This window comes from Pleurodeles waltl, chromosome 6 (genome assembly GCF_031143425.1).
Source record: "Pleurodeles waltl isolate 20211129_DDA chromosome 6, aPleWal1.hap1.20221129, whole genome shotgun sequence".
NCBI classification, from domain to species: Eukaryota; Metazoa; Chordata; class Amphibia; order Caudata; family Salamandridae; genus Pleurodeles; species Pleurodeles waltl.
In genome coordinates this window covers 1,433,171,028-1,433,191,986 of record NC_090445.1, presented here as the reverse complement: position 1 = coordinate 1,433,191,986, position 20,959 = coordinate 1,433,171,028, and the positions used below count along the sequence as shown (strand labels likewise).

At 47.0% G+C, this 20,959-nt stretch overlaps 1 protein-coding gene across 1 annotated transcript; it reads right to left on the bottom strand.

The window, feature by feature from the left end:
* Positions 1-4,820: 4,820 nt before the first annotated feature.
* Positions 4,821-5,827, bottom strand: LOC138301772 (proteoglycan 4-like). The gene is made up of 2 exons (XM_069242278.1): positions 5,542-5,827; positions 4,821-5,365 (listed from the first exon to the last, which is right to left on the bottom strand). Exons 1-2 carry the CDS (start codon positions 5,825-5,827, stop codon positions 4,821-4,823), a joined length of 831 nt encoding a protein of 276 aa, XP_069098379.1.
* Between the last annotated feature and the right edge of the window lie 15,132 nt (positions 5,828-20,959).

The following is a 20,959-nucleotide window of genomic DNA, read 5'->3' as shown; positions in this document are numbered from 1 at the left end:
CATGGTGTTGTGGGTGGGGGTGTTGCGTGTGTGTGTCACTCTCTTTTCCCTCCCCCTCCCCTGTGTTGTAGGTGCAGTACTCACCGTGGTCATCGCCGCCGTCGTTGGAGCTCCTGATAGAGGAGCAGGAAAACCATCATCGGAAGTATCTGCAATTCGGGCTCCATGGCGTCCTGGTTCCTCGTGGGCTGTGGAAAGGTGAGTTTTTCCCCTTCTGCGTACTGTTTCCGCCGTGTTTTTGTTCGCGTTGGTTCTGCCCCGGAAAAGGTGGCGAATAGGCCTGTTGTGATAGGGTGGGCGGTACATAGTCTTCCGCCTGTCTGTTTCCGGTGTCCGCCGCACTGTTTGTTTGTACCGCCGTGGCGGTCGGAGTGTTAAAGTGGCTGGCTATGTTGGCAGTTTCCACCACGGTCGTAATCCCATTTTTTTCTCCACCGGACTGTTTGCGGTATTACCGCCGCTTTAACACCGACCGCCAGGGATTTTGGACAAAAAATGAGCCAGGCACCAAAATAACAGTGGCCTCCCCATTAGCGAACCAGATAGCTAAAAAAGTAGCCCACTTTTGCAAGTCAGGCTAGTTTTCAACTTGTAAAGATGTGCGGTATGGGTATTTTGTAAGTTATGGGACAACGCATGAATTTGTGTTTGCTGCAGGCAATGCTTGTAGTAATATCAGGGAAATAAACAGTAAAAATGGGCCCATCTGCCCATAAAACCGGCCCACACACTGATCCGTCAGACCAACCCATTGGGGACTGCCAGATTGCTCTAGAGGCCAGTCCGACACTCATATATTAATTGCGCAATGATAAACCATGTTATGAAGCCATTTTAAAAATTCCTGAGGAGATATACAGCACACACTTTTGCACCAACATTTGCATTAAGTGACCAAAACAAAACAAATAAAAAAATTTTACTGATCAGTTGGTGCGAATGTGATTTTACACCAGCCGGTTAGTTCAAATGCCAGGGTGAAAATGCCCAGCTCAAGTGTGGATCTATATAATGAGATTCTCACATGTACTAACTTAACAATATAAACTTTTGCCTTCAGGAGTATATCACTACGTGCAAAATCATACAGACTGCTGATATACACAAATTTGCAGATTTTTTATGGCAATTGTTTGCAGATTTCCCATACCTTTTGCAAAGTTTCTCTGTGCACAGGGAGGAAAGTGATACAACTTGGCAATTTTTGCAAAGTTGCAAAGCTTTCAATAGAATGTCTTTCAAATTTCAAACAAATTCTGCTAATTTGCACACCCTCAGCTTAATATATGCTACACAAAGCAGAAGAAAGTCCGTTTACGTAAGTTGCATCAAGGTTTTCTCTATTTTTAGGGGCGAGCGCAAAGCGCTCTGTCACGTGTTGCAATCTCTCTTTGGGCTTCTAACCACATCCATTTTGCTTTTTTAAATCTACTTGCATTCATTAGTGAATTTTCCCATATTTAGCCCTCCTCGAGCGCACCAACCAACTAGTGAAAATATACGAAGCTCGATGTTTTCCTCCCGGTTTCTGCACTACTTTTTCTATTTATTTAGCAGTGCGATCTCACTGGGAAGTAGTCGAGCGCTTTGCATAACATCAATCCTGTTAAATAGGTAATTGCACTTTTGCTGGTTACATGGATAATTGTAATTTTGCTGATAGGTTTCACTGTGAGTGAACTTTTATTTCCCTTTGCATGCCTGCTTTGCACTGATGGCGGCCGTGGGCTCACTGATGTGAAACTTTTACTTTTCAGTTTACATGGCTAGTCCGGTGAGGAGTTTACAATGGTAATAGCTCTAACTCGAGCAAACCCGAGACCCATTGCATTGCAAATGCTTGTTTCATGACTGCTTCTTCCTCAGACACCTGTTGCCGATGACACAGAGCACACCAGAGGATTACCTATGACCTGGCATCCATCACAATCTGTATGTAAGATGAGCTCCCAAATCAGTAACGTAAGACTTGACATGGCCTCATGCTACATAAATTTGAATGGCAACATGCCATCAGGTTTCAGGTGTAGTCATAGACATGAACAAATGTGTCAAACAAAAGACATCATAGAACAAGACAACAACCTCTCCACAGTTAATTCGAAAGCAGCACAAACCTCCTGTCACATAACAGCCTAATTAGTACACATCTTTTGTGGTTTACGTGCATGTTGGAGCTAAGCTACACTGATCTTTCTGAGTAGATTCAAGGTTAGGATTTTTTGAAGCGTTTAGTACCTTGGTTACGTCAAATTAAAGGTTAGATTTCTTCATGAATGTTTCTGTAGGTTTAAGGAAGTAGGCATAACGAGATCTTGACTGTCTCACGTCATAGCATATAAATTCCAACCAGCATTACCTCTCGTCCCTCCCTCGCCTTCCTTTCCACCAATGAGGCTCCCTGCCTCCCCCTAGACCCCTCCCTTCGCCTTAAAAATCACCCCCACCCCCACCACCTCCTGTTATTTTTGTCTAGCCCCGCTAGACTTACCTTTTTCCTTTTCCTCCACGGTGGGGCCTGGGGGGACATCGGCTTGACTCTCGACGAGTGCGGAGCTCCTCGTTGAGAGTTTCCCGGCGGTCGCTTCTTCCGGGGGCAGGCGGTGCTGCCTTGGAGACGCGTCCTTGGAGTCAGCTGACGGAGTCGGTCGGCTCTATGGTGGCTGGGGCTGTACTTCCGGATCTTCGGCTCGCGTTTGCTGGGCTGATGTGCCGGTTGTGTTTTTTGCGTTTTGGATGGTAGGACGGGCGTTTCTGCCCGCGTTTTTTGTAGCTTTGTGCTAATTGTTGCCCTTTTTTCATTTGCTGATGTTGTATTGGGGGTGGGGGCTTTCTCCATTATTTTAATGGGTGCTGTGGTCTCTTGGGTGCATTTCTTGTTGGTATAATGTCGAGGCAGGCTCCTTCAAAGCGGCGCAGGATTGTTTCCTCTTCTTCTTCTTCGGGGGAGGATGTTGCGGTTACCCTCTCCACTCCTGGGGGTCACCAGGTTGTGGTAGGGGTTCCTGTGCCTCTCATGTCCAGAGAGGAGGTTCAGGACATGATTGAGGTGGCTGTGTCTTGTGCTCTGCAGGCTGGAGCATCCAGGCCTGGACGTTCTACGACAGCCCGTCCTTCAGGGGCTGCGGAGAGGTCCTCTTCATCAGATGATGATGCTCCTTCTACTTCTTCTGGTGGGAAATATGTATCCAGGGAAGAGATGTGGGAGGTTCTGACGCATGTTCGGGACAATTTAGGTTTTCCTGTTTTTCAACCTACGGGGACTGATTCACACTTGTTCCCTCAATATCAATTGCCTTCAAGGTTTGCCATGCTTTTTCAGGGCCCTGTTAAGGATATAGTGCTCCGGGAGTGGACGGATGTGGACAAGTCTCAGGTTCTGCGTTTCCTTCAGAAGCTGTACTTACTGGAAGGGGAAGATGTATTGCCACCTTCCGTTAAGCTGGATTCCATTTTGGCAACTCTAATTGGCAAGACGGCGGTCAATCCGGAGGATTGTGTTCCTGCTGATGCCACTGACAGAAAGGTGGATTCAGGTCTGAAGAGGGCGTTTGCGGCAGAGAATTTGGCCCTCAGAGCGGGTATCTTTTCTGCTTATTCTGTCCAATCCTTGGTGCAGGATTTTGACAAACTGGCGGTAGCTGTTAAGGAGGGTTCGGAGTGTTCAGAACTGCTGGCAGTTATGGAACAACAGGCCAGGTTGCTGGCGGACATGTCATCTGATGTTGTCTGCACTTTGGCTCTGGCTTCGGGAGCTTTGATTGGGGCTCGTAGGTCCCTCTGGTTAAGGATGTGGAAGGTTGATCCTGGGGAGAAGTCTGCTCTCCTAAGACTGCCTTTTGAGGGGCGCAATTTATATGGGGATCAGTTGCCTTCCATGCTTTTGAAAGCTTTTAAGGAGAGGAAACACGCCTTGCCTTACAAAGGTGGTTCCTCTTCTGGCAAGGGTTGGCGGAAGCATTCTCATTCTTCTCCCAAAGTTGATTCCAAGTCTTTTTCTTTCAGGAAGCGTCGTTTTGAGCCCAGCTTTTCTCCTAAAAAGTCTGCTCCTTCGGGGCGGGGAGGATTCAACAAGGGTTCCTGACAATCATTGTGGGCCTGGCAGAGGGCCGGTTGGGGGGCGGCTGAGGCACTTTCTTCCCGTTTGGCAGGAGGATGGGAACGATCGCTGGGTGCTGGACATTGTAAACAATGGCTACGCCATAGACTTCGTTGTAGTACCTCCAGATACCGGGGTTCGTCCTACTCCACTGCCTGCGGACTGGGCCCAGAGGCAGGCGTTGTTGAAAGGGGTACGGGACTTACTTCTCAAGAGGGCCATTTTCCATGTTCCTGTGGGGGAGAGAGGTCTGGGCACTTATTCCATCTTGTTCCTGGTTCCGAAGGTGTCAGGAGGCTTTCATCCTGTCCTCAATCTAAAGGGGGTGAATTCCTGGATCAAGACTGTACATTTCCGTATGCTTTCCATTCAGTTGATTTTTCCTCTGGTCGGTCCAGGGGATTTCCTGGGGTCTCTGGATCTGCAGGATGCTTACCTGCGTGTTCCAGTGGCTCTGTCTTCTCAGAGGTTCCTACGCTTTGCGGTGGGCCAGGACCATTTTCAGTTTTGTGTCCTGCCATTTGGCCTCAAGTCCTCTCCACGGATCTTCACCAAGGTGCTGGCCCCTCTGGTGGCTCTTCTACATTCCGAAGGGGTGTTTGTCCATCCTTATTTGGACGATATTCTGATTCAAGCGCCCACTCAGGTTCTGTTAAGTAGGCATGTGGCCCGGGTTCTGTTGGTCCTGCAAAACCACGTTTTTTTGGTCAACTGGGGGAAGTCAGATTTGGTCCCTTCCCAGGATCTGGTTGTTCTCGGGCCCCATTTCTGACTCTTCAGGGTTTGGTGACTGTGTGGGAGAAGCGGTTGGTGTGCCTCCAGTCACATGTGTTGTCGATCTTGTCGCAGCCTGCTCCCAGAGCCATTCAGTGGTTACGTCTGCAGGGTCATTTGGCTTCAGTGTTTTTTCTAGTACCGTGGGCACGGTTTCATCTTCTTTGCCTGATGAACTGGTTTCTCGTTCGTTGGTCTCCGGGGTCGAGTTCTCTTCGGACAAGGATTCCTGTGTCGGGGTTTGTTCGCAGGGAGTTGGGTTGGTGGCTGGTGCCGGCTCTTCTTCGTGTGGGGGTGACTTTATCTCCTCCTCACCCGGTGGTAGTGACGACCGATGCCAGCCTCTCCGGTTGGGAGGCTTGGATGGGGTCGGCTTAGGTCCAGGGGTTTTGGTCGCCTCTGGAGGCCAGACGCTCCTCGAATTGGCAGGAGTTGAAGGCAGTGCTTCTTGCTCTGATTCATTTTCAGGATTCCTTGATGGGTTTGTACGTTCTTATTCGGACAGACAACTTGGTGACCAATGCTTACGTGAACAGGCAGGGAGGGACCAGGTCGCGGTCACTGTTCCGCATTGTGAGGGACATTCTTGTTTGGGCGCAAAGGTGGGTTCTATCCCTGCGAGCCACCTACATTCAGGGGGTTGTCAATGTTCGGGCGGATCTTCTGACCCGGGTCATTCCTTCGTCTCAGCTTTTCTCCCTCCGGTTGTCTCTGTTTCATTGCCTGGTTCACCTGTGGGGTCTTCCGGTGTTGGATGTGTTTGCCTCCCCAGAGAATGCGAAAGTAAGGTGCTTTCGCTCCCGGTTTCGCTGTCCTCAGGCTTGGGCGGTGGACGGGATGTCGTGTCCTTGGCCTCAGGATCTTTTGTACGCATTTCCGCCCTTCCAGTTGCTCTGTGCGTTTCTGGTGAGGGTACGTCTTCTGAAAGCCAGGGTTCTCTTGATCGTGCCCCATTGGCCACGGGCGAATTGGTTTCCGTTGCTTCGGTTAAAGGCGTCCGGTCACATGTGGACTCTCCCTCTCTGTCCCTCGCCTCTGGAGTTTCCCTGCCTCCTGATGGGATCGTTGAGGCGGTTGCAGTTGATGGCTTGGAAGTTGAACGGCATGGATTGACGTGCTTAGGGCCTCCGGTAGCTTTGAGTTCTACTTTACTGGTTTTGCGGCATCGTTCCACTTTACTGTCTTATGGCCGGCAGTGGAAGGTTTTTTCTTCCTGGTGTTTGCGGCATAGGTTGGATCCTACAGCTGCTTCTCTGTTTGAGGTGATGCAGTTTTTACAGGATGGGGCCCAGTTGGGTTTGTCTGTGGCTTCCCTTCGGGTGCAGTGGGCTGCGATTCAGGCTTTTAGGGGTCCGTGGCGTAATCTGTCTGATGAGGGTCATTTGATGCCTCTGTTTTTCCAGGGCCTTCTTAACTTGTTTCCTCATCCGGTGCGGGCCTTTCCTTCCTGGGATCGTTCTTTGGTGTTGGATGCTTTGACTGTTCCTCCCTTTGAACCTCTGGATTCATGCGACTTTCATTGAAGACTTTTTTTCTGGTGGCCATTACTTCAGCCCGTCGTTTGGGGGAGTTGGGGGCCTTGGCCTGCTCTTTTCCTTTTTGTAAGGTTTTTCCTGATCGGGTGGTGCTTATTCCAGTCCCTTCGTTTGTTCTCAAAGGGAATTCGTCTTTCCATTCTCGCCAGGAGGTTATCCTTCCTGCTTTTTGTCCCGATCCTTCCTCGGATGAGGAGGTTCGGTTACATTCGTTGGATGTACGTCGGGCTTTGTTGGAGTATCTAAAGGTGGTTGCTCCTTTCCGGAAAGGTGATTCTCTGTTTGTTAATTTCAGTCCGGCTCGGAAGGTGGAGAAGCCGTCCACTGCTTCCTTGAGTCGTTGGGTTCGCTCTCTGATTTTGATGGCTTATTCTTTGAAAGGTGTTGTTCCGCCCCAGGGGATACAGGGCAATTCTACCAGGGGAATGGCTGCTACGGTAGCAGATCTGCAGGGCGCTTCTGTGGTGGAAATTTGCAGAGCCGCTACTTGGGCCTCACCATCTACCTTTGTTTGTCATTACAGACTGGCAGACTTGGGCAGTTTTGGAGTCAGTATTGGGTCACCGTGTGTTGTTCTCTATGATGAAATGTGAGAGTAATTGTCCGGTGTCCTTTTTTGGTTGTGATTAAACTTGTTGCAACTCAGTGTCTGTCTCCTGTTTTTCTCTTGCTATGTCTCATTAGTGGAAAGGAAAGCGAGGGAGGGACGGGAGGTAATGCGTCCATTACTTACGATAATGGCATTACTCCTAGTCCTACTCCCTCGGCTTCCTTTCCGTTCCCTCCCGCCCTCCCGGTACGGACCGCCTGAGTTGCTGCTTGGGCTTGTTTCTGTACAGGAGGTGGTGGGGGTTGAGGAGGTTTTTTAAGGGGAAGGGCGGGGTTTAGGGGGAGGCAGGGAGCCTCATTGGTGGAAAGGAAGGCGAGGGAGTAGGACTAGGAGTAATGCCATTATCGTAAGTAATGGACGCATTATAAGGGGTATTTGTGCACACAGGAAAATATCACATTTCATGGCCCTGGTATTCCCAGCCCTCGGCCCTCAACAATCGTACCTTTTACTTAAACAGAGACTCTTGAATTCTTTTAATTCAGAAAGTAAACACTCAAGTCTTGGAAATTTAGAAACCAATAGATGGTAGACATGTGGCAAGCCTCCGTTCTTACATAGACTATGGTCATGTGGAAACATCCAGTAATACTGGAAAGAGATTCTTAACAGAATCAACCAGGGATTAAATATCAAACTTGAAAGTACAAAGAAGCTTTGGATATGTTGATGATTTAACCCAGTGGACAGCAACGGCCTGGTGGTTCTCATGTTTTCCGTATATAGTGCCAAATTAGCCTCCTAAATTGTCATCCCAGCATGCGATAAGAACATTCATAACCTCCTAAGATGCTGGAAATGACAGTCGTACATGGTCAGGTCTTCAAAATCTTTTTTGATCACCATCCAGAATTAAGCTACAACTGACACGTGAATCCAAATTTAGTTATCACTTGATAAAAAAAACTGTTACATAAAAAGCACAGATCCAAGTGTTAGAACCAGAAAGTAAATTGCACTCATCAGATAGCATGTGACATGTGGCATTTGCCTGTATAATGAAACTGGTTTATTAAACGTTGGAAAACAATGAATATCAGACTATTGTGGATGTTATTATTATCATGCAAGAGTTTTGTAGCCAAAATTTCGATGACCAAAATATTGTTCTGATAGATATATCTAAGTAAGTATAGATTTACTATGCCTCACTTCACATCTATATATCTTGCCAATATACGTATTGTCAAGGTGCATATATGTGGACTTTAGTAAACCTTTACTTACTTTGATGATATTATGGTGGCCTGCATTTTGGCTATTATACTTGTACTGGTCAATATTAAATCCACAATATTATGGTATCACACTCTTGAGAAAGTTCCATCCATGCTCAAAATAAGCTGCTACATTTTTGTTGAAAAATAAAAGATGTCAAAGAAAATTTGGATGTGTCTAAAGGTCCGTTTAAGCATTGAAGAGATGGTGGCTAAAGCAAGCCTCTGCTTAGACACATGAGGCGTTTGGGTAAAAACCTTCTAAGTGTTAAGAAATGATTATTGAAATACTGTAAACTTTGCCGGTGCAGCTACTGTGGAAGACCAGCTAAAGGATAGGAGTCAACCAGCTGATTAGGAAGAGTAATGCCATAAGAACCATAGGATCTATACATTTCACAATATATGTGTCTTTTTGTTTGAGATTTATGAAGAAGGAACATAATATGTGTTACTGTAACTATGTTCCAGATTAAGCACTCCATGGTTTCTCATGTAGCCACCCCTTTTCCATCATGTGTTTGCTATTTTATTTTGTAACCTACAATATTTTTCTCAAACTTTGTGAGTTAATAGAATTAGTAAATCAACATTTAGGGGATTCACTTTCCAGTTCAGCTCAATACAGTATATTTAAATTATTGTAAATTAAAATTATGGGAAATCATTTGATTTTCATTATTTTACATTTAGGAATTTACAGAGCAATTATTTATTACAGAAGGCATGAGAAAGTTAATTGGTCTGGCCAATAAAAATATACATAGCATTTTTTAAGGGTATGTTTGAATAACTTGGATGTTTTCCACTGAAGAGTTCCAAGAGACACCTTAAACACCTTTAGAACCCTTGAGGGGAAAACTATCCAGATACTGACACCTATTCCATGTAAATTGTATGTTGTGTGGGCCCCAAATGCAGCCTTCCTCTATGCTGAACAAAGAGACCAACTGTGCCAGAAAGAGAAGTCATTGAGCAATGATGCACAAAATTCCTTTCCTCCCAAGGCTCCACCCCCTCCAGGTTCATTAATAACTTTATTCAGGTCAAATGAGCCATAAAAGTTCATAAAATAAAACATAAATATACATTGTCAATATAAAACGAACACATCGAACAAGTTCATCAAAATATGAATACAAATGACAAGATAAAAAGTGTGTGCAAAACAGCAATTACTTCAAAAATTTAGCAATTAATACATGATAGTAGCAAAATACATTCGTCCAACATTTAAACCTGTCAACAAAAGCCTCAGTCTTTCAATCCAATAGATTGACAAAAAATTAAATGAACCAAGAATAACAAACATAGCATTGATCTTTTAAAATGTGGATTTCTCTTTTGGTCTTTTGTCAGCACACAATCTCTCCGAGCAACAAATAGTCATAGGAAAAAGCATAAAAATACATTTTAAGATCTGTAGAACAAATACAGTTCCTAGAGAGCAGTCACCCTCTGCCACATGGCCCTTTAAATATTTGAGACAATTGAAAAACTAACACCTTGCTGGTGGCTGGATCTGTAGGAAAATGAAAGCAGCCCTTCAGTGTCTCATGTAGACTTGTCTTAAAATAAGTAGTAAATACAATTTTCTCAATGACACACAATGTTTGCAAAAAAGCATAAAGCGCATTGTGCATTGAGCAGAGCTTCTATCACATGGGCAATAAGGTAAGTTCGAAATATAAGTGCCTGTGCGGGATAGGCTACTAAAATGGACAATATTAAGTCTAAGTCTCATAAGCAGAAGTTTGTGACACAGTATTGTAACTCAAATTAAGAATGGCTCAATACCATTGCATGTACACATTTTCAAATTATGCCTGGACAGTTGGTTTTATAGCTTCTGACTGCAATCTCTTATCATTACAATTCGCTAAAAACAGGGTGTATTCAAAAAGCTAGTCTGAAAAATTTCTGGGGTGTTTAAACGATCAGTCAGATCCATGCTGTTACATAAGCATAATGAGTGTACCTAATCCAAAGATTTTCAGACAATGGTCCAGTTTTAGACTTTCAGAGATTATTGATTGAATGAAGGAGGTTTAAGGGACTGATTAGGAGTTTGGCAGTCCGAGGGCCGCCATGTTGACGGTGGTGGTCTGACCGCCACAGTGGAGTGGACTGCCGTATTATGAGTTGGAAGGTTGTACACACAGAAGACAGCCAGCTGTCTGCCTCAACCGCCAGGCAGCACAAATCGCTGTGGTCACCCAGAAAAACAAACAGACCAGCGCAGCCCATGTATCTGCGGGACCCATTATCAGGTTGCACACTGCTAATGTGTCTGTGGCAGTTCAATCACCACATAGAAGCTGGTGGGAGTGGACATAATGAAGGGAAACACTCACCTGCAGACAGTCAAACACGTCTGGAGCCGCCATGGAGCCCTTCGAAAATGTCATACAGCTGCTTCTGCTTGCTGAAAGACAATGAAATCAACACCGCCCTGGACAACAGCAAGTATAAGTACACCCACCTACCTGTAACATTAACCCTTTAAAAACAGCATGCTGTGCTGACAAATGCATCATAGAGGGGGTACACCACAGGTAGCAGCTACACTTTTCATACAACACACTCACTGACATACATCAACACAGACACATACACACACAATACGCACACTTCGGCCAGCACACACACACTGCACAGGAACATTACACAACTACACAAAGCCACACAGCTCAGGCACAGTGAGACTGAAGGCCACACAACATTCTCACACACAGCAACAACAACACAACTACTGCACATATACAAATTACAGACACACACTCGCACCCAACACTAGCCAGGAACTGTCCCCTTATATAACACACATATCCATCGATGTGCCATGGAACACGTACAACACCACCATGAAACAACTCTGTGATGGACTCACACATGACAGCCAGCACACCACAATGGAAGCACAATGGCATTCACAATACATGTAGAGACAAATCGACAAAATAGACAAAGCACAGCACAACAACAAAACCTGCACAGCTGGGGTGGGAGAATCAGGACCATACATGGAAGGAGGCTGCACTGGGACACATTTCATGTTGAATAGGGCCCTCAAACCACATGCAATACCAAAAGCAACTGTCATGCACAGCTACACAATCAGGAAGGGCAAGTCAACAAAGCACACACAACTCCCACTCCATGGGACATACCCCTACACAAACCAGCAGCAAGGGACACACCCCTAAATGGACGCACGCACACCCAAATGCAAAGCCAACAACTGAACAGACTCCATGTCTACAATAACAAAACTCAAAATGACACACATCACATGTATACAATAGCCATTTCAGGGGGACAAGTCTAACACCATACATGTCCACATGGCACAACACAAAATTAAATATTTATCACGATAAACAACAAAACAATGCCATGACACTAACATTGCTTCTATACACACATACCCATCACACAACAGAAGTCCTTCTCTTGGGGGACAACAGACCTGCACACAAACTCAAATAATGCAAACAATACCAAATGGAACAGCAAACAGGCACAAACACACACACCTACAGGCACACAACCAAAGTCACTCAGAAACAACAGATAGCCAGGACAGGAACTGCAGAACAAAGATGTACCCAAAAACACAACAACTGGTTGGGTTTATTAACAGACCAGTTAATAAGTTCAGGGCCATAGACCAGTCCCTTGTGGATGCCCAAATGGCACAGTGTAGAGTTCCTTCTTGACTCCTGACTCCCATGTAACCTCCACAGGAAGGGGCATCAAGGGGGGAGGCAGGCACCTCAGGGATTATCCAGAGGGAGGTTTGGAGGTTGGGATTGGGCTTGGGGGGAGGGGATCCTTGTTGGGAGGGGTGGGCTTCTTCTTGGCAGGGGGAGGGGCATGGGTGCTTGCAGGGGCGGCAGGGGTGGCATTGGAGGTGGAAGGAATGGACTTGGAGGGGGTTGTGGTCTTTTTGGGTGTAGAATGGGGGCAAACAGGGGTAAGGCCAAAGTCACACATGAATTTTTTTTTGACACAAGGGGACAGGAATCAAAAGGGAGTTTGGATTTGGAGGTTGAAGGAGTGGTTGTCTGACATGTAGTAGTGGATGTCTTGGATGTGTGCTTGTGGGAGGTTTGCTTGTGTGCGGTGGGTGTCTGTTGGGTGGGTGAGTGAGGGCCTTTATGTGTCTTGGGCTGAGGGGTGGAGGTGCTGGGGGATGCAGTGGTGGGTTGGTGGCTGTCTGTTGGGGTGGGGACTGCAGGTATGGTGGGTGTGGTGCCTGTAGGTGTGCCTGTAGTTGTGGTGTCTGCAGGTAGGATGGGTGTGGATGTTGATGTGGGGACTGTAGGTATGCCAGATGTCATGTTTGTGATGCTTGGGAGTGGTGTCAGGGCAAGTTGTGACTGTTGCTGTGTCTGTGGGTGGATGTTGTTTGTGTGCATGCTGGTGTGCCTTGTACTGCTTGTGTTTGTGTGCACTACCTTTGTCTGTTGAGGTGGATGCATGGGAGTCTGTCAGTGTGCTTTGACTAGGTCGTGTAAGGGGGGATTTGGACTAGGAAGAGGAAGGTGGAGGGGGGATGGAAGACAAGGGGTGACTGGCTGCCGTCAGTGTGCAGGCCAGAGCCTGAAAGGATCTCTGTAGGCCAGTCCTTGCACCATGAATGCCCTCCAGAAACACATTGGTCTGCTGGACTTGGGTTGCCAGTCCCTAAATGGCATTCACAATGTCAGACTGACCCAGAGATTTCAATCTCGGGAGGTCAGTAGCATCCTCGCTGAGGGCAGCAGGGGTAACAGGGGCTGGGGCAAATGTGCCTATGGCAAAGGAGGCACACACCCTATTTGGTGAGCAGGCATGGCTAACTGGGTGTGGAGGAACATGGAGGGCAGTGATATAATGGGTGTGGCAGACAAGAATGGTGCTGGGGGGTCCCCGATGGGCCGCCATCACTAGGGAGTGACCACTGGAGGAGGAATCAGAGGTTGTGGATGCAGATCCGGTTCCCCCCGTGTCACTCCCCTCACCCTCCAGGCCACTGTGTCCCTCTGTGACAATGGTGTTTTTACCTGAGGTTCAGGGGCCAGATGCTTCCCCACTCGGCTTGGCCTCATCTCCTTCGGCTGCCTGTGCTGAGGCTGCCAAAAGAAATAGGAATAGGGTCACGACATGGACATGAAAACACTTCAATCAGAACTCTGAGAGACAAAACATACCATCATGTCAAGTAGCCCCAGCAAAAAGTGCCAGCTAAGTGGCACAATCGTGTGCCAATACGAAACCATGCATGCCATATGGAAATAATAAAGAAACACGAGAGAAAATCAGGCTCCCAGACAGCTTCAATAACATGGATGAAGTTTAGCTACCACACTGACCATACCACAAGTAGGTGACCACCCCACCCTCAAACCTGTGCCACATGCAGCAGACCCCAGTGAACCAGTAGCCACCACCAATGTCTGACACCCATCACAATGACATCATTTGAGTGTGTTAGTAGTAGACAATGGTACCGTGCAGGAAGGAGAGACACAGATCTTGCAAACTCTAACAGAATGACCCCAACTTGTTGTCCAATGCAAACTGAAGCAACATCACTACCCACATCTCAGAAATGCCAAGCATGGCATCTGTAAGTGTATGAATCCCTGACCCCAAACACATGTGATGCACACATCACTGCAAGTCAATCCATGATGCATCCCAAAAGTCAGGGCACAATGCCCAATCTTTACACAGGTGCAGTGCACCTCCAAACATGATTTCACATGAAGGGTACATATGAACATGAAGTGGATCCACACTCTGGCCCTACCTATCATGTCCCTCATAGTAACTGCAGTACTACTTTACTAATGACATACTATCAAGCATTAATTTATCTGTCAGAGAACATATGATAGTGACACTCTCCTGTCTGTGGCACCACACGAAATGGACGACCATTGTAGATGTACCATTACAACAACAGTACTCCATGCACATGTATGTGAGAGACCCCATACCTAATCCTATCCACATCACATGGATAGAACATGCCTCAAATAAGTGCATAGATATGTATGCTAGGGGGAATGGAGCACATGATGACGTGTGGCTACAGTCATGATTGTGCACATCCCCCACATGCCAAAGGAAAGTAGTTTGCTATGGCTGCCAACAATTAGCCATGTAAGTCATGTCACATGTATGATGGACACCTATGCATCACAGACTGCAGTGAGGCACCATCACACATCATACGCATGAGAAAATGTGCTCCTGGGTGGCAGATGTCAACTTACACATATCCCCAGGCACATGGCAGAGTACAGTGACCCACATCATACTGACCTTTGGACAGTAACATTTGGGAGGAGTGATATGTTGGTGAAAACTAACACCCACCAAAGGAGGCAATACAGACTATCTGTACATGAAAAGCACCCATATGTGCTCCCTGCTGAGCAAATGGACAGTTTTATCCTAGGTCCCAGGTCTAAAAGGCAGAGCACAACAGTTGGTAACACATGGCCCATCCACACAAATTAGCTTCTAAGTGATCTGTGACACATGATACCCCCCTCATTGTCAGGGGTAGAAGTCAGTCCCTCACTCAACCACCTCACAAAGGGTCAAGCAGGAATTTGCCTTGTACTCACCCTCTTGTGGCTGCTGTGCTACCATCAAACGCCCATCCAACTCTGGGTTAGCCACTGCCAAAATGCGGGCCCCTAGGGGGGGTCATTTTCTGACAAGCACCCTGTCCATGTTGGGAGGACATCCCCAGCTGGGCCTCTGCAGTCTTCCGGGTCCAGCGTCTTCGGGCAATGGGCACTCCGCCAGCTGGGGACCCCCAGGGTCCGCACCTTCTTGGCAACGGCCCTCTATATCCCCTTTTACTAATGGGCATTGACCTACATGGATGCAAAAGACAAGACAGGAAATTATGTCCACATATCCCATACAAACTGGCTGAGTCACATACATGCCAGTGTGCCAAGCTAAGAACATCCTTTCTTGATCATCCTGCCCACCTGTGGCACATAGCAGTCATTGGACACAGGGACATGACGACATGCACTCCCCAATAAGCTGTCCCATACACCACCCAGCTCAGGCCCTGCAGTGACCGGGTAAGTCAACTGTGAATTTTGTGGGACATGAGTTAGCAACCTGACATTGATCAGACACACTGAGGTAAACTCCTCAGCCAAGAATGCACACAAAACTCCACTACCTCTGAATATCACCCATTGCATACAGTCCCTACAGGCCACAGCCAGCATACAAAGTGCCCCATCGCACTTGGTTCACAATGAAGGGAGTGACATGTTGGGCACACACAGAGTCAATTCTGGCCATGTGTGGACATGTGGAGAGACAGATGCAGGAACATGCCACTTCACGGGGTGGAGGTCTGTGTGTCTCATCCACATCACAATACACACTTCCATACATGTATGTCTCCTGGCACCTTCTGAAAAACATAAGCATGCATTGACTGTGTCCCACTCTATGCCCAAACAACAGAGTCAGATACCATGGCTCATCAGTGAACAACACAGTGTATGCACTAATGTAATGACCAAAATGCAAGGACCCTGCACAGGACACATTAGAGCTGCATGAAAGAAACAATAGGGCTATGGGATCAAGGGAGCTGTCAAGGCTATGTAACACACATTGTCAAAGATCATAAGAGCACATCAGTCACAGATCACCAGCCTGCCCCTAATACCATTTCCATTATAATCACTGGAGAGAGGCTCAAAAAACTACATGTTGGCACTGAGGCATGGATTGGCATCATGACATGCTGTACAGGGAGACTGGGTGTTGGCACAGTGTCACACGTGCATAGCAAAAGGACATCCATAACAGCCCAGATTTCAATTGCTACTGGGAGAAAGAGAAGACAGGCACTGGTCTTTGCAGGTTGAGCAGACAGACCTATATTTAACACCCAGAAAGGGCCTGGCTGGTTGGTAAGTCACATATGTATGCTATGTCTGCTGCTAGTGAGACACTGCTTAGTACTTAAGGATTGCAGATGTGTCCCATTCCCTTACAGGGGACTCTACATACCCAAACTCTCCATGATTGTTGGCACTGATAAGAAATCCAACTATGCCATGGGGAGTCTGCTTTACTGAGACTCATGGAAGGACACAGCTTGTCATGGAGCAGGCTTTTGGGCTCCTACAAGCTAGATTTTGAAGCATTAACAAGATAGATAGCGCCCTCCTCTACTCTCTCGGAAAAGTGTGTAAGATCATTGTGGCCTGCTGCATGCTCCACAACATTGCCCTGGGGAAAAATATCCCATATATTCCAGACGTGAGGGAGCTAACTGTGCCACATGTTGAGCCTCCTGAAATGCCAAGTGATGATGACAGTGCTGAGGGTGAAGGTGGAGACCTGTGGGCAGATCTTATCAATCACTACTTCACTTGAGTGAGTAAGTATGTGATGTTATGTGATTACTGTGACTGTATGGGGAACTTTAGGGGTCAGGGTGTGCTGAGAAGGGTGTCTCTGTTTTCAGGAGACAAGGCATCTCAAGCTATGCATCATACAGCCAAGGTTTGCTGGCTAGGTCAGACTTGAAAATACAACTCTCTTGTTGATCTTCTTTGTTTGGGTCAGTCACATCGCACTGTCAGTGGATCAACATAAGTTTTAATTATGTTTGGGTCTTATGTATGCCATAACCTGCCTAAACTCCTTGTATATCATTCTTTTCCCCAGCTGCTTTCACCATGCCATCCTCATGTGGGAATTTGGGAGTCATGTCATTGGCAGGTAGCTGTTGCTGATCTGACGTGAAGTGGACATGGATTGATCCATGTAATGTTGGTCACAGATTTTGGGTGTATGAGTTCTATGCCCAAGCTGCCTGGACAGTGGGTGGGCTGAAATCTGAGATACACAATAGACTTCTGAGCTGTGGTGTACTGGTCCAATGGTCTCCTGTGTGTTATCATGTGGCCTTGTAACACGCCATCATAAGCAGTCCATGCCTTTTATCTTCACATTGTATTGACATTGATCCTTTATGATCTATTAATGGCTGACAATGTATTTCCTCATTGCTGGCCAGTGTGCCTCTGCCACACCACTGACTCAGGTTTGAGACATTCCACCAGATGCTTGCTCATTATAATGTGAAGGACCTGGGCTTAGGGTATGTTGTGCTGCCCTTTGTCTGTTCCATGGCGTATGTAAAGTTGGCAGACCTGGTTTTGGTATGCGATAAGGATCAAACAGGTGACAAAATCCCACACTCTATTAGCCTAATCTACAGGACAAGGTCTGATAAAGCCCTTTCTTGTGTGTTCTAGGGGACGGTACTTTTTTGATATCTGGCCTGACTCAAAATGGCTAAGACATTATTAGCTATGACTGTCTAGAACTCTTTGAACGGCCTAAGCATTTGGTGTGACCATACACTTATGACATTGTGTTGCTCGTCATCTTAAGCATGACACTACCTGAGACATCTCCCTACATCCACTACCTTCGTATATCTTACTCAGGTGCTTCACATTTGATTAGCATTCAACATTTCAGACAGTTAAAAAAGAGAAGTAGAAGGCAGTGTTTTAGTGATGGGTGTGTTTATTTACATTACTACAGAAATCGATACTGGAATAGAACAAAAAGATGTAAAGTGAAGGGATCAGTCAGGGTGGATGCAATCAATAGAGTAGAGGCCACAACATTTGAAGTCCAAAGTCCAGTATCCTAATAGCATAGAAAATGGTACGTGGTTAAGGAACAGTCCACAGAGTGAATCTGTGGCACACAAAGGAGTGACATCAGGAAGTGGTCATTTGCTGGGAGTGGTTGGTGTCTTGCCATCCCCACCTCCTGGATGCTTGGCTGCACATCCTCGCTTGCAGGGTGCTAAGTAACTACAGAGGCAGGGGTGTCTGAGGCGAGTGCTTCCCCTGGCAGGGCCTCTCTTCCAGTATCTGGCACCATTGACGGGTCTGGTGAAGATGCGTCAAAGGAAGGAGGGGGATGTTGTTGATTCCTGCTCAGGGTGATGTTGATGTCCCTCAGCACCCCTGTTAGGGAGGCCATGTTGGTATTGTGAGCCTTCCACTGTTCATGCATTTCCTGATGGAAATCCCTCTGTAGCTCCTTGATTTCTCTGAGTTCTGTTAGTACCTGGCCCATCACGCCTTGGGAATGTTGGTAGGCTCCCAAAACCGGGCTGATGGTATTCTGGCCAGGGGCATCACCAGCAGCCTCTTGTCGCTGTGCTACACCATCCCTCCCATGCACCCTACCACCACATGCCTGCGCCCTTGGTGCAGCTGGCCTCGTTTCACTGGCTCCAGGTCCTTCATTGTCGGATTTGGCTGGCTGTGACTCAGGAACCTGGACAGGGGGGCACAAGATGTTGGTGACTGTCCTGGGAACACAGGTTTGGGGGTGACTGGCTGCCTGGGATGTAGAGGCCATGGGACTGGGAGGAGTCGATGTAGCCAGGCTGAGGCTGACCAGTGTCGACTGACCAGGTTGTCTGGATGTGCCAGGACCGTCCTCAACGTCCAGCAGTCCAGGAGTGGTGTCCTCACTATGGCCTTTGTCCATAGGGGTAGTGGCAGTCTCCTCAGGGGTGTCCGTAGTTGCAGTGGCAGCTCGGCCTGTTGATGTGAGGGAGATAATCTCAGTGGTTGTATTGTGACACTTACCTCCAATATTTGAGAGTAACATTGTGCTGGGGCTTGTTCACATTGGATCTGCTGATTTCCCTTATGTGACAGTTGCACATCTTCTCATTTGTAATAACCTGACATGGGAGTCACATACCAATTCCAGTTCAGTGACCTAGCCTTAGGCTGTCTGGAATTATTAGCTGTTGGAGGGATGGTAATATATTCATATCTTGCCTGCAGTGCAGGCAGGACAGTGGCTGGGCAAGATGTTATTTGAGTCACTTTGATACCTAGTTGTCTGTCATGCAGGCTTTGGCAGACCCTTGTATAAAAAAGTGATAGTTGTCTTCCTGTGATCAGTGCATTGTGGATGTACCTAATGCCAATGCCATACAGATGACACATCTTGGGGTCTTAGATCTGTTTTTCCAGACATTTTGAGCTGTCCTTACTGTCTACACTATTTTCATCTTGGCATAGCATCTCAAGATGGATCTGGGTGTGTGGCCACATAAAAAGGTGTACCATGACCTGTATCCTTTTCCCCCTGGTGTGTCAAGCTCATTAGTGGGTTCACAGACAGTGGCATAATGTCATCTGGACACGGGCATGGCCCTCCTGGGATTCATAGTGACGTTCCTCACATCACAACTCAGAATTCACATTGTCTGTCTTCTAAGGTAAGTAAAGTTCCATAGCAAGTATATCTCAAGATTTTTTACCATAAGCAGAGTGTGCTGGGTCATTGGAATGGGCAGAAAGAGCCTCCTGACCTTAGCAGTCATGTGACTGCCTGTCCTACATGCAGTCGTTCAATGTGACTCACCTAGGTTTGTGCACCTCATGTGTGTATTCCCAGGAAAAGCTATTTTGGCAGGTGTGCAGTGGACTGTTGCTTAAATTGACAGTAAGGGATCCCCCTATGAGTTCTAGACATTTCTCTCTCTGTATCTCACACACACTGTTAAGTTGTCCTCCTGTCAGGTGAGTACAGTTCAATGGGTGAGTAGAGGGAGAAGGGTGTTTTGTATCAGGATACACTGTTGGCGGGGTGGGTGAGACTAGAATTGCCCCTTGGCATTCCTGTCAGTGCCTGACCTACTCCCACGCACTGTACAGTTATACCGCTTTCAGTTGAGTACACTTCACAGGGGAATAGCAGGACAAGGTAATTTTGAGTGTGGTACAATGTTCTGGTTTTGGTAATGGTAGAAAAGTGTCTGCTGGGAATTGTGGTGCTATAATTCCCTGTGTTACACACAGTATACAGAGATATGGTTACCCCAGGTAAGTATAGATCCCAGGTGAGATGGCACACAGTGGACTTTGGACAGGTGGTGACTGGGCTGGTGAGTGGGTTGTCAGTGAAATTGGTCAAAGGTGATCAGTGACCATGCATGACAAATATTTGTGTGTCATTTTTGTTGTTGTGACTTACCTGACTTGACTCCCTCAGGTATTCCTGTCAAGCCCTCAGGATGCAGGATGGCAAAGACCTTCTCCTCCCATGATGTGAGCAATAGGGGAGGTGGTGGGGGACCACCGCCAGTCTTCAGGACCGCAAGCCGGTGCCTGGACGCCATGGAACAGACCTTGCCCCTGAGGTCATTCCACCTCTTCCCGATGTCGTCCCTTGTGCGCGGTGACCTGCCTACGGAAGCCACTCTATTGACGATCTTCTGTCTCATTTCTATTTTCCTTGTGATAGTAGTTTGCTGGACTTGGGCCACAAATAATTGTGGCTGTACTTTAATGATTTGATCCACCATGACTCTTAACTCGTCATCTGTGAAACAGGGATTTTTCTTGGGTAATGGTGGGTGGGTGCTGGATGCTAAACAGCTGACGAGAAGTGATTAGAGTGGGGAAGTGCAAGTGGATGTGATGGGTGTACGTTGAGAATGTGGGATGTGTGGTTGTGCTGTCTTGTTGGGTTTTGCTGCCGGGAGTTGCCAAGGAAGTGGTGTGTGAAGGGGTGTGTTTTATAATGTGGTTTGAAGGTGTGTCAGGTGTGTGAATGTGTGTCAGCTGTGTTGTTTTGAAATCCATCCAATGTGGTGTTTTGTATTACTATGGTGACTGCCAATTGCTGC